The 14,085-nt window shown below is 49.3% G+C and overlaps 1 protein-coding gene across 3 annotated transcripts in view; it reads right to left on the reverse strand.

Annotated features, from left to right (window-relative positions):
• LOC106610472 (E3 ubiquitin-protein ligase DTX4) overlaps positions 1-14,085 on the reverse strand; it is a 31,220-nt gene that overhangs the window by 15,718 nt on the left and 1,417 nt on the right. For 2 of the 3 annotated variants that reach the window (XM_045722954.1, XM_045722955.1), the window contains exons 2-3: positions 13,636-13,850; positions 513-1,539 (exon numbers count right to left, since the gene is read on the reverse strand). In XM_045722954.1, the coding sequence (XP_045578910.1) occupies positions 513-1,539; positions 13,636-13,850 (1,242 nt within the window). Of the gene's footprint in view, positions 1-512; positions 1,540-4,941; positions 5,207-13,635; positions 13,851-14,085 lie in introns of those variants that run through there. The other variant, XM_045722956.1, reaches the window with a different exon arrangement.

A 14,085-nucleotide genomic window follows, 5' to 3' on the forward strand; every position in this document is an offset into this window, starting at 1 on the left:
TGCAGAAAGACAAGCTGTTCTCTCCTCTCTCACACTCCCTCCATCCCCTCATTCCTCCACTCCCTCCATCCCCTCATTCCTCCACTCCCTCCATCCCCTCATTCCTCCATCCCCTCATTCCTCCATCCCCCCATCCCTCCATCCCCTCCTTTCTTTCTGGTCCCCAGATGGTCATCTGTCAGAGGGGCTGCTGGGATAGTTGAATGCGTACTCCCTCTCACAAGTAGACACAGTCCCACATCCACTGACCCGCAAAGACTCACCCGCAAAGACTCACCCGCAAAGCATCCAAAGAGTAGAAGAATGTAGACATCTCAACCCTCTCTCAACAACACAGTATTCTCCATTATGAAAGACCAAGTAGAACCAGATGAGATCATCCAGAATCATTCAGTCATAACAACAACTCAACCAAAACCATCTCACTCACCGTGGCAACCAGTGTGTGTTTGTGTGTATCAGTCACATCAGTGTGTGGTGTGTGTGTGTGTGTGTGTGTGTGTGTCACTCACCCAGAGGCGATGAGGGCTCGGGACTGGGCCATGGCGATGCGTTGTAGGGCGGGCCGGCTGAGCCCAGCCAGACTGGACCGCTGGGGCAGGGGGGCAGAGCACGCCGCCGCGCGCTGGGGCGCCATGGGCCGCGGCGACGGGGACGGCACGGGCGAGGGCGGTGACGTCACGGCGGTCGCCGGGGTGACGAGCGTGGCGGTGGGCACCGGTTGACTCGTGGCGGAGGGAGAGGGGGGCGGCGCGGACGGACGGCGGCCCTGATTGGAGGAGGGCGGCTGAGGGGGCGGGAGGGAGGGAGGAGGGGGTCGGTTGGAGATGGAGAGGGTGCCCGTTTGGGCGCTGAGGAGGGAGAGGGAGCGGGCGAAGAGGGCGGCATTCCGTCGCGGTGAGGACTGGTTCCGGGATATGGAGAGTCCGTGAGGTAAGGTTTTGGAGTAGGCAGATCTAGCGGGGGAGCTCCTGAGTTGGCCCCGCCCCAGGGTGGCAGATTTGGGGCTGGGTGGTTTACTCTGAGGTTTACTCGGCCGGTGGCCCAACTTGTGCGTCGATGACCTCACAGTGCTCTGCTTCACACCAAAGACCAGCATGCACTGCTGGCAGGAGCACGGCTGCCCGGCGAGGGACTGCATGGTCGCCAGCCCGCCGCTTGGGTACACCGCGCCTCCGTTGACGCCCGACACCCCAACACCCAGTAACGCTCCTGTCGGACCCGATCCTCCACCTCCGTTCCTGGGTACCGGTCCTGACACCAGTGGGTAGGCCACGTCGGACCTCCGCTGTATCCTGCGTTGTCTCTGGGTCTGCCTGTTGATCTGGGTCATGCCCTGCAGGTCCACCAGGTAGCAGAAGCCCAGCGGCGCCAGGTCCAGCCAGGGCTGCTGGCGGTCCCGGGCCGTCTGGATGGCGATGCCGACCTCCGTGTCGTACTGGGTCCAGGAGCCCGCGTCGTTCTCCCACTCCCACAGCCAACCCTGGCCCGGCGCCGACGTGGGGTCGTAGAAGCTACGGCGCACCGGCCGGATCATACCTGCAGGGGGAGATGCTGGGGTTAGTACGACTATCAATCAAATGTATTTTTCCAACGGCAGTTGTCACAAAGGGCTTCACAGTAAACTAGTCTAGACACTGAAGAGCAAGCAGAGGCACAGTGGACAGGACGAAGTCCCTGGAAGGAAGAAACCTGGAGAGGAACCAGGCGCATGACTACAGCATGAAAAGAGTAGGAAATGGTACATTGTAGTTTCAGTGTGGAGAGATTGAAACAGGAACATAAATGCATGTGAGAACACTTTCGTATGGTTTTAATTGACAAGCTAGCTTCTCCCCACAGAAGTGAAAGTTAATATAAGCTCTTACACACAACTCAAATGATCCTAACTCAAATGATCCTAACTCAAATTAAAGTATTTCCAAATGCAGTCAGCCAAACAGCTACAAAGACACTATTAATGACCAACAGTATTACAGTTGTTTGGGGAAGTGTGTAGTTGTCAAAATTCCATTTGAAACGCAAATTGGTTTATGATGAATTGATAGTGATAACCATAGAGATGTTTAATGGGTTTAAAATCACCCAAACCAGCAGGCCTAGTATGGCACCACACATCGGTGGCAAACCGAGGAGGGTCAGGAACGTCCAATCAGAGACAAGCTTGGTAACCAGGGGCAACGTGTGGCACGGCCATTCAGCCAATGCCAAGGTAGAGAGAAGAGGGACCCACACTGGGGCCTGGCCGAGACAGACTGGGACACACAGACATCAAAAGAGGTTCCTGAATGCAGCAGGCCTAGCGATGTTTGTTTGAGGCACACAGTCAAGGGTATTGTGTGTGTGTGTGAGAGAGAGACCCTTTGAATTGAGAGAGAGAGAAAGTGAGTGTGTGTGTGTGTGTGTGTGTGTGTGTGTGTGGGGACTAAAGGCTGAGCCGGGAGGTCTTTTTCCTCTATAAAACGATACAATGGTTCTAAAAGAGAAATGAGCACTTGACCCCAGGAGTAGCATGTGAGACTCAGTAGACTGTAGAGGAAACAGGGCTCTTTCAGTTCCACAGAAACAAAGGCCGGCTCTCACAATGACAAACCACGAGCTGGGATGAGGACAGTCACGGGTGGACTGGATTCTGATAGAAACCTCTAGTGATGGATGACCTTTGAAGAGAAACATATGGGCCATACTTTAGCCCACCTCTAGGACTCTGAGTCTTTCCTGGCCAGAAGGATAAACTCCGGGCCCCGCGTCTTAACATTTCACATGAACGTTTGAAAATAACGTGTTGAGCTCTCGCTATCATTTGCACAGAGCCGTTAACAACGTGCACGTGAGAAAAGACGGAGATAGCATCGCCGTCTACACAACCGCTAAAGACTTGTTGGCCGTGATTCTGAACAGCTGAATCGATTGTGATGACGAGACGAGACAGCCGGTGCCCACACACACACCTTCCCTTCGACTTCCCGTAACGTGAGAGACCACGGCCACGTCCTTTAATCACCGTCTATAGTCTCTATTGAAGACAGAGAGGGCTGTGTTCATTAGGCGCCCACCGGAAGATAAGGGACTGAAACAGGGAGGGACTACCTGAACGTGGTCCAGTAAGTAACGTTTGTTTTCGTCTTCCGTTGCAAAACTTTTTTTCTCTACAGTGTGCACGGATGAATAGGGCCGAGGCTTATCACAGGGGTGCAGCCAGAGGGATAACAACCATCCACCCTGTCGGTGTGTCTTATGTACCGGTGGACGCTCCACTCTTTGGAGGGAAAACACTGTTCTCCTTTCATCTGAGGGATAATATCCACCTCTCTAGCCCCTTCACTGTCTTTCACCGAGGCCACTGGGGTGAGGGCAGGCTGGGGGTTGTTGGGGGGGGGGGTGATGGTTTGGGTGGGGGGTGAGCAAGTCAGGTGTGTGTGTGTGTCTACAGGGGGCTGAAGGTGACTTAAAAAACAGGTTGCTGTGAAGGTAAACAGGGACCAGCTGGGGTACCACCTACCGAGCACAGGTGGCTAGTGGCACCTTAATTGGGGAGGACAGACTGGTGGTAACGACTGGAGCGGAACCAGTGTATCAATAACATGGTTCCCATGGTTTCCAGGTGTTTGATGCCATTCCGTCTGCTCCGTTCCGGACATTATTATGAGCCGTCCTCCCCTCACCAGCCTCCACCGCTACTGAGGGACTGTTCCAGCTCGACCACTGAGCCTTCTAGTTCCACAAAGGTTCCTTGTTGAGAACCGGTTCTTAGAACATGTCGCCACAGATTACGTTACCCTCCAAATCCATTACGCTCAGGTTACCCAAAGTTCCCAAATGAATATGGACTCATTTTAACGGTGGATCGTACAACCCACCCAACTCGTTCTATTTGTTTTTCCTTCTTTCTGGGTTTTTTTTACAGGGAAGACATTCTGAGACCTCGGTCTCTTTTACAAAGGTGACATGTATATACAACATCAATATACACATTACACCCATCTCCACCACCTAGTTAACTAGAATCCCAGGTGTTGGTATGGTAATCATCATCAACCATCATAATCTGTGGCGTAATGTGGAGCCTGCCTCTGATGAGTCTCCTAGGGGTAGGGGAGGAGAGCTGGTTCTGATGAGTCTCCTAGGGGTAGGGGAGGAGAGCTGGTTCTGATGAGTCTCCTAGGGGTAGGGGAGGAGAGCTGGTTCTGATGAGTCTCCTAGGGGTAGGGGAGGAGAGCTGGTTCTGATGAGTCTCCTAGGGGTAGGGGAGGAGAGCTGGTTCTGATGAGTCTCCTAGGGGTAGGGGAGGAGAGCTGGTTCTGATGAGTCTCCTAGGGGTAGGGGAGGAGAGCTGGTTCTGATGAGTCTCCTAGGGGTAGGGGAGGAGAGCTGGTTCTGATGAGTCTCCTAGGGGTAGAGGAGGAGAGCTGGTTCTGATGAGTCTCCTAGGGGTAGGGGAGGAGAGCTGGTTCTGATGAGTCTCCTAGGGGTAGGGGAGGAGAGCTGGTTCTGATGAGTCTCCTAGGGGTAGGGGAGGAGAGCTGGTTCTGATGAGTCTCCTAGGGGTAGGGGAGGAGAGCTGGTTCTGATGAGTCTCCTAGGGGTAGAGGAGGAGAGCTGGTTCTGATGAGTCTCCTAGGGGTAGGGGAGGAGAGCTGGTTCTGATGAGTCTCCTAGGGGTAGAGGAGGAGAGCTGGTTCTGATGAGTCTCCTAGGGGTAGAGGAGGAGAGCTGGTTCTGATGAGTCTCCTAGGGGTAGAGGAGGAGAAATGGTTCTGATGAGTCTCCTAGGGGTAGGGGAGGAGAAATGGTTCTGATGAGTCTCCTAGGGGAAGCTCGCTGGCTGTTCATTAACCTGCTCTTCAACCTTTACATGGTGGATGTGGTGAACTGACTGAATGGCTGATGAGACAGAGGAGTTCTGGGGAAGTACAGTAAGATCCTATTGAAATAAAACACCTGATTCATGATGAGGTCGCTTTCCCATGAGGGTGATGTGGAAACTGTTGATCAGACAATGTCACTGTGGTTGGCCTCTTCCTCCCACCGTTACTCAATCAACAGATGGCTGTTCCTCTTCCTCCCACCGTTACTCAATCAACAGATGGCTGTTCCTCTTCCTCCCACCGTTACTCAATCAACAGATGGCTGTTCCTCTTCCTCCCACCGTTACTCAATCAACAGATGGCTGTTCCTCTTCCTCCCACCGTTACTCAATCAATAGTCTGTACTGGTCAGTTAGTGTGTGAGAACCAGAGTGTGTGTGCGTGGGGGGGGGTCGGTCAGTATGTGTGTGTGTACTGGTCAGTGGGTGTGAGAACCAGGTGTGTGTGTGTTGACAGGAGGGGTGAAGCAGAGGGGAACAATAGGATCCAGATTCTCTCTCTCTCTCTCTCTCTCTCTCTCTCTCTCTCTCTCTCTCTCTCTCTCTCTCTCTCTCTCTCTCTCTCTCTCTCTCTCTCTCTCTCTCTCTCTCTCTCTCTCTCTCTCTCTCTCTCTCTCTCTCTCTCTCTCTCTCTCTCTCTCTCTCTCTCTCTCTAATTAAAAAGCAAGTGAAATAGATATGAACAGTAAACATTACACTCACAAACATTTAAAATGTCATATTATGTCCCATGTAGCTCAGTTGGTAGAGCATGGTGTTTGCAACACCAGAGTTGTGGGTTCGATTCCCACGGGGGACCAGTATGGGGAAAAAAAAAAAAAAATGTATGCATTCACCACTGTCAGTTACTCTGGATAAGAGTGTCTGCTAAATGACTAAATTGTAAATGTCTACATACAGTGTTGTAACAATATGCGAATAGTTCAAGTGCAAAGGGGAAGATAAATAAACAAATATGGGTTGTATTTACAATGGTGTTTGTTCTTCACTGGTTGCCCTTCTCTTGTGGCAATAGGTCATACATCTTTCTGGTATTTCACCCAATAGATATGGGAGTTTGTGTAATCTGAGGGAAATATGTGTCTCTAATATGGTCATACATTTGACAGGAGGTTAAGAAGTGCAGCTCAGTTTCCACCTCATTTTGTGGGCAGTGTGCACATAGTCTGTCTTCTCTTGAGAGCCAGGTCTGCCTATGGCGGCCTTTCTCAATAGCAAGGCTATGCTCACTGAGTCTGTACATAGTCAAAGCTTTCCTTAAGTCTGGGTCAGTCACAGTGGTCAGGTATTCTGCCACTGTGTACTCTCTGTTTAGGGCCAAATAGCATTCTAGTTTGCTCTGTTTTTTTGTTGATTCTTTCCAATGTGTCAAGTAATTATCTTTTTGTTTTCTCATGATTTGGTTGGGTCTAATTGTGTTGCTGTCCTGTGGCTCTGTGGGGTCTGTTTGTGAACAGAGCCCCAGGACCAGCCTGCATAGGGCAGGTATTCCTAAACTGGGGGAACGCGCAATGCCGTCTGGGGTACGCCAAATAAAAATGTGATTCACATAAAAAAAAAAACAATTCAAACAGTACATTTATATTTTCCAACGGGGCTATACATTTGGGTTCAGCGAAATAACGACACAATGTCAAATACAGGGAGCCTAGTCAAATAATGAACATCCAATCACATTAACCGTTACTGTCTCGCGGGAAACCGTCACACTTGCGCAGACATTTAGAAACGAAACATTTTGAAAAATAAGCCACGGGACTTTTTGGAGCGAGAATAAAGACGACTTTCGAGTAGCAAGACACGTATAAAAGCAACAGATACTGAGACTCTCCAATACAACCCAACATTGCAGAGTTATGTGTATCCTTTCAAGCACACCCTTCATTAACCTGTGGTGAGTTATTCGATTTTCGATGAACAAATACAGTGTTATATGTCAGATGGCTAAATAAGGAGCAGAATTCTGGATTATTATTATATTATTATTTGTGTCCTGGTCCTATAAGAGCTCTTTATCACTTCCCACGAGCCGGGTTGTGACAACTCACACTCATTCTTATGTTTAATAAATGTATATCGTATAGTGTGTGTGTGGCAGGCTTACAATGATGGCAAAAAACAACATTTGAGAGTGCGCTGATCCTGGTGCTAGAGGGGGTACGCAGCTGGAGGTTGAATGTTTGAAGGGGTACGGGACTCTAAAATGTTTGGGAAGAACTGGCTTAGGGGACTCTTCTCCAGGTTCATCTCTCTGTGGGTGATGGCTTTGTTATGGAAGGTTTGGGAATCGCTTCCTTTTAGGTGGTTGTAGAATTTAAGCGCTCTTTTCTGGATTTTGATAATTAGCGGGTATCGGCCTAAATCTACTCTGCATGCATTATTTGGTGTTTTACGTTGTACACAGAGGATATTTTTGCAGAATTCTGCATGCAGAGTCTCAATTTGGTGTTTGTCCAATTTTGTGAATTCTTGGTTGGTGAGCGGACCCCAGACCTCACAACCATGAAGGGCAATGGGTTCTATAACTGATTCAAGTCTTTTTAGCCAGACCCTAATTGGTATGTAGAATTTTATGTTTGTTTTGATGGCCCTTCTTGCCTTGTCTCTCAGATCATTCACAGCTTCGTGGAAGTTACCTGTGGCGCTGATGTTTAGGCCGAGGTATGTATCGTTTTGTGTGTGCTCTAGGGCAACGGTGTCTAGATGGAATTTGTATTCGTGGTCCTGGCGACTGGACCTTTTTTGGAACACCATTATTTTTGTCTTACTGAGATTTACTGTCAGGGTCCAGGTCAACCAGACAGAATCTGAATCTGTGCAGATGATCTCAGTGCAGCTGTAGACCCTCCTTGGTTAGGGACAGAAGCACTAGATCATCAGCAAACAGTAGACATTTGACTTCAGATTAGGGCTGGGTGATATATCAAATCCATTTAATTAATTTGAATGTATGTTTTTGCTCAATATTCCAAATGCCTGTATCGCAGAATTTAGTTTTTTGTATTTTTTTACGAGTGTGAATTAATTTGATTATTGCATTGTTTTAAATGCAGTGTATTTGACCTTTAATTGTACAACACAGCTTATTTCGAGATTTAATTATATTTTTTAAATCGAGATATGTATCATGAATAGCCCATAAGTTTGAAAAACTTGAGATATGAGTTTCAGGCCATATCACCTAGTCCTACTTCAGATTCTAGTAGGGTGAGGCCGGGTGCTGCAGACTGTTCTAGTGCCCTTGTCAATTCGTTGCTATATATGTTGAAGAGGGCGGGGCTTAAGCTGCATCCCGGTCTCACCCCACGGCCCTGTGGGAAGAAATGTGTTTTTCAACCAATTATAACAGCACACTTGTTGTTTGTGTACATGGATTTTATAATGTTGCATGTTTCTCCCCCAACACTGCTTTCCATCTATTTGTATAGCAGACCCTCATGCCATATTGAGTTGAATTTCTCTCACGGATCTGGGAGACAGTCTCTATCATGATCTACACACACATTGGTCAGTGTGTGTGTGACTGTGAGAAACATGCCTTCCAGCCATTCTCAAACCTGGCCAGTCAAGCGGTCCACTACCTGTTGCCCTAGGTTCACCCCTCACTCTTAGAGGTGAATTCCTGCTCTGCTCACTGAGACACACACCACACACACACACACACACACACACACACACACACACACACACACACACACACACGCGAAAGGAAAGAGAGCAAAAGAGAGCAGGAAAATGTTGACCAACTCAGACAGAATCTTTTCGGATGACAGACCCGACCCAAGGCCCCAGTCTCTCCTTCCTTTGTCCTTCAGCTTCAATGGGAAAGCCAGCCTTGTGCCAGAATGTCACTTTCTCAAAACAGAGAGAAAACGTTGCTAATGGAATAGAATCTATGTAGCACTGTAGCAGCGCTCTGATGTCACAAGCAGAGATAAAGCAAGGGAAGGGGAACAATAAAAGGTGTCTGCTAGAGCACTTCTAAAAGAAGAACTATGGTTTCTAACGACACAATGACGCGGATAGGACACCCTCCCCCTCTCTTCATCGCTCTTTTCCCTCGCTCCTCATTTCTCTGTGTTCTAGTCTGACTGACCTCAGATGATCTTCTACACAGAAGCCCTCTCCTCTCCATTTAACTCTTTAACTCCTGTACTGGCTCTTTTCTCCCTCTCTCCGTCCTGCTGCTATATTTATGTTGATTTATTTTGGACTTAAACTATTTTCACATCATTACAACACTGTATGCAGGCACAATATGACATTTGAAATGTCTTTATTCTTTTGGAACCTCTGTGAGTGTAATGTTTACTGTTATTTTTTTGATTGTTTATGTCACTTTTGTTTATTACCTATTTCACTTGCTTTGGCAATGTAAACATATGTTTCCCATGCTAATAAAGCCCCTTAAATTGAGATTGAGATCTCCACAAAATGTAAACACCATCTATAAAGGCGTTCTTCACCAGAGAGATAAGAGAGAGAGAGAGTATAAACTATCAAAACAGCAGAAAAGGACTTCACAATATGGTCGGCTCAACCTAGAAGCACAAAATCAGCCCTCACATCCATTTATTCTATCTAATTTAACCTTCGTTTAAATAGGCAAGTTAGTTAAGAACAAATTCTTATTTACAATGACGACCTACCCCGGCCAAACCCGGACAACGCCGGGCCAATTGTGAGCCGCCCTATGGGACTCCCAATCACGGCCAGATGTGCGGCAGCCTGGACGTCTCTAGCACTGAGATGCCGTGTCTTAGACCACTGCGCCCCTCGGGAGTCCCTTCTCTCCCTCCCTTCTCTTTGTAGCCCTCCGACCCTAACCCTCTTAGCCCAAACACGAGAGCCATCGGATAGAATGAAACACAATCCAGTGTGTGTGCGTCATAGCATATGGGTGCTTGTGTGTGTGTACAGAGCGTTTGAGCATATGTGTGTGTGTGTGTGTGTGTGTGTGTGTGTGAGGCCTCTCTGCTCCTAATCCAAGGCCTACGTTGTGAAACACACGGTGACTGACGGCACTCGGGAGGCCCCGGGGCCCTGAAGTAACCTGACACGGACTGTTGCACAACAACCTACTGAGTTGTACTGGGGGGGAACGTTCTGTTCTACTCCCCCCTCCGTCTCTCTCTCTCCCTCCCCTCCTCCCTCCCTCTCGTCTCTCCTCTCCACCATTCCCCCTCTATCTGTACTTCACCTCCACTCTTTCTCTCTCTTACCCTCCCTCCATCTTTCTCTCAATATTTTGTCTCTCCCTCTTCCCCTCGCTATTCCTCTCTTTCTCGCTGCCTCTTTGTCCAGCCTGGTTCTACTTAGAAGTGGCCTGTCCCTTGGGTCCTAGCTTAGAGCCTTTCACTTCTTTCCCTTCCTGAAAGAGAGAGACGTTTCAGGTTTGGCTTGTGTTTAGTTTACCTCCACCCTCTCTCCCCCAGGGTGACCCCGTGACCCCTGCACCCGACCCCAGGCTTTGTGGGTGTCTGGGAAACATGTCCCCTTCGGCTGGACCAGCTGGGGCAGCAACAGGGCCTCCGAGCCTCAGACGGCAGCTGGCTGCTTCTTCTAAGACCAGACCCTCCCCTCCCTCTCCCCTCGCTCGCTGTGTTTTCCTATCCGTCTATGCCTCAGAAGCCTCTATGCCTCCCTGTCAGTCTCATCTGTGTGTTTAGCCGATCCGTCAGTCTCTGTCTATCTGCCAGTTGTCAGCCTCTCTCTGTCTATCTGCCAGTTGTCAGCCTCTCTCTGTCTATCTGCCAGTTGTCAGCCTCTCTCTGTCTATCTGCCAGTTGTCAGCCTCTCTCTGTCTATCTGCCTGTTGTCAGTCTCTCTCTGTCTATCTGCCTGTTGTCAGTCTCTCTGTCTATCTGCCTGTTGTCAGTCTCTGACTCTATATCAACGATCATGTCATTTCAACCATTATTGTCTAACTCTCCCACCACAACGCTCTCTGCCACAGGGTTGTGTTGCGTGTGTTACTAATGTGTCAACTTATTTGAGTTTGGGGTTTTATGTGTATGAGGGAGAGAGACAGGAGAGACAGAGGGAGACAGAGGAGGGAGAGAGACAGGAGTCAGAGAGAAAAGAGAGAGGGAGAGAGAGACAGAGGGGAGAGCCAGAAAGACATATTGACAATGTGTTAGAGAGGGAGTCAGTGACTCAATCGGTGGTCAGAAGGGTGTGCCCTTTCACAACAGTCTGCCCATTGTCTGACAGACGGTAACAGCAATGGCTCAGTCGGCAAGTGCATCTCAGAATTACAAAAGGGAATCTAAATTGTCACCCACTTCAGGCAGAAAAACATTTGCCTGTGTTTGAGAAACGACTCCCCAAACGTCGGCTGACGGCAGCTAGCCTAAAGGCTAACGGCTTCCTGAAATGACAGACGCTAATGCTAGGCGGGTTTTATCTTCCACAGGGCTCCTCCAGAAAAAGGGAAACCTAAGCTGTCAGTGACAGCTGGAAACCCTTCAGTCTGGCTTCTCTGATTGACTATTAGCCCTGTGAATAGTTGGCAAGCTGCGTTTCCAAACCCAGTAGCTATGGGGAATTACAGGAAGGGGATTTAAAGTAAAATAATAGTTCAAAAAAAGTTGTTGAAGCAACAAAGTAATGGGAGTCTTTGACAGAATCATAGAAGCACTGCAGCACACAGTGGTGGGAAAAGCCTGGACACGTGAGAATTAAAAGCATCCCCACGGGGCGTAAAGCTCATTTAGAGGCTGCTTGGCTAGCTGTGAGCTGGCTAGCTGTGAGCTGGCTAGCTGTGTAGCTGTGAGCTGGCTAGCTGTGAGCTGGCTAGCTGTGAGCTGGCTAGCTGTGTAGCTGTGAGCTGGCTAGCTGTGAGCTGGCTAGCTGTGGGCTAGCTGTGAGCTGGCTAGCTGTGAGCTGGCTAGCTGTGAGCTGAGCTGGCTAGCTGTGAGCTGGCTAGCTGTGAGCTGTGAGCTGGCTAGCTGTGAGCTGTGAGCTGGCTAGCTGTGAGCTGTGAGCTGGCTAGCTGTGAGCTGTGCGCTGGCTAGCTGTGATGTGAGCTGGCTAGCTGTGAGCTGGCTAGCTGTGAGCTGGCTAGCTGTGAGCTGGCTAGCTGTGAGCTGGCTAGCTTCAGTATTCTCATGCGGTCTGTCTCTAGCACCAACGTTGTGAGATTACGTGGGAGGGAGAGGTGTCACAGTATCGTACAATCACCAGCTGTGGTGGAATAGCAGAGTGGAACTACATGGTAAAGGGAGATATTTCTGTCGTTGCTGCTCTCTCTCCCCCTTTCTTCCTCGTCCTCCCTTTTGTCTTCGTCTTCCACGTCGGTGAACTTATAATTGCCGGTACGCCCTCTACCCCGTCTCCCGACTCGGTGCGCCCGAGTTCTGCGCCTACAACTCTCTCCCACACTCTTCCCTGTGTGTGTGTGTGTGTGTGTGTGTGTGTGTGTGTGTGTGTGTGTGTTTTTTAGAGAGAGTGTGTGTGTGAGTCTGTGAGTGTGTGTGTGTGTGTGTGTGTGTGTGTGTGTGTGTGGGTGTGTGTGTGTGTATCTGTGAGTGGGTGTGTATGGGTGTGTGTGTGTGTGTATGGGTGTGTGAATCTGTGAGTGTGTGAATCTGTGAGTGTGGCCACAATAGAGGAACAAACATCTGTTCCCTCAACTTCAACAAAGAGAGAGAGATGGGCTTCCCTATTACCTCCCTCCTTCCATCTCTCTCTCCCACGTCCCGAGCCTCTGACGCCGCTAGCCCCCACAGATCTGGCCTATCGACAAAACTAAAGACAAGACTGAGGAAATCAACAGGAGACAGTGTGGCTGAGACTAATGGGGGGGGGAGGGAGGGAATTCTCAGATTCTCTGCTGTTTAAGCCTTGAAACATCCCATTCTCTCTGCTTTCCCCTTACACTCTGGATCTGTCACAAAGAGCACCCTATTCACTATGTGGTGCACTACTTTTGACTAAAACTAGCGCACTATGTAGGGAATAGGGTGCCCTTTCTCTCTCGCTCCCTCTGCTTATCCCACCCAATGTCCGTCCCCACACGGCAGCTGCGTGCGTTAGAGTCGGGGAGTACGGGGGGGAAGAATGTGTGTGAGGTACAAGGCTGTGTGAGGTACAGCTGTCGTAGGTCATCACACTTTCACCCCATTCTGTCTGACAGGCAAGCGGAGGGTTAAAGTCAGGGACCCAGCCAGGCCCTAGGAATATGGAAGTGATTGTAATTCATTCTTAATTCTAATTCTATGACGGAATGGAACCAAGCTGCGAGCTCTAAGCTCCACCCCAGCGGCGAAGCAGTCTATTAGTTGAACCACATGCAAAACAAACTGAATTTAATACAGCCGTGCTGTAACATGAAGTAAAAACCAGAACAAACTGACAACTGAGCCTAAGATGTTAAAATGGCCTATGTAGAAGTAAGAATTCTGATAGGACTTTTGTCTGTCACCATATATCCATTCTGGACAGAGCAAGAAACAGAGACACTAACTGGACATCACAGGAGGTTGGTGGCACCTTAATTGGGGAGGACGGGCTCATGGTAACGGCTGGAGCAGAATATGTGGAATGGTATCAAATACATCAAACACATGGTTTCCCGTCTATCTCTTAAGACCATCCGGTTTTGATTTATATTCGCCATATATTTTAAACTGTGCTGTTTCACAAAAGTTCTGCACCTATATACATCCACGTGGCTTCTTACACCAACACCTGTCGCGTAACATGACATCAGCATCCCAACAACAACAACAGCAGCCATTCCCACCTCTCAGCTCTCGTCTTCTTACCTGTGTCCTGCCTGAACTGGTGCATCGACTGCAGGTCTAGGATGTAGGGCGAGAGGCGGTTGTCGACTTGGCCTAGCACGACGCTCCCACCACGGGGATCGCTTCGTATCACCGCCTCGATGTGGTGGGAGACGGCCGGGCTGTAGGGCCGCCACCGCCCGTGTTCGTTGAGCCATTCCCACACGACCACAGCGGACGCATGGAGCACGGTGGCCCTTAGAAAGAGAAGTGAGAAAATACTCCTCTGTTAGCAACCATGGTTTAAAAACGAAGGCGCGACGTTGTGTTTACATCCGGAACCAGGCTAGACTTTGTTCATTTGGCTACAAAGTCGCCTATCGCTGTTTATTGAAACGAGGATCTATGTCTCATCACTGATTACAACATCACTTGGCTCAATCTAGCCTACATGAAGTCCCGTAGTTTACATGTTATATGGGCTTGTAGCTA

This window comes from Salmo salar, chromosome ssa08 (assembly GCF_905237065.1).
Source record: "Salmo salar chromosome ssa08, Ssal_v3.1, whole genome shotgun sequence".
Lineage (NCBI taxonomy): Eukaryota > Metazoa > Chordata > Actinopteri > Salmoniformes > Salmonidae > Salmo > Salmo salar.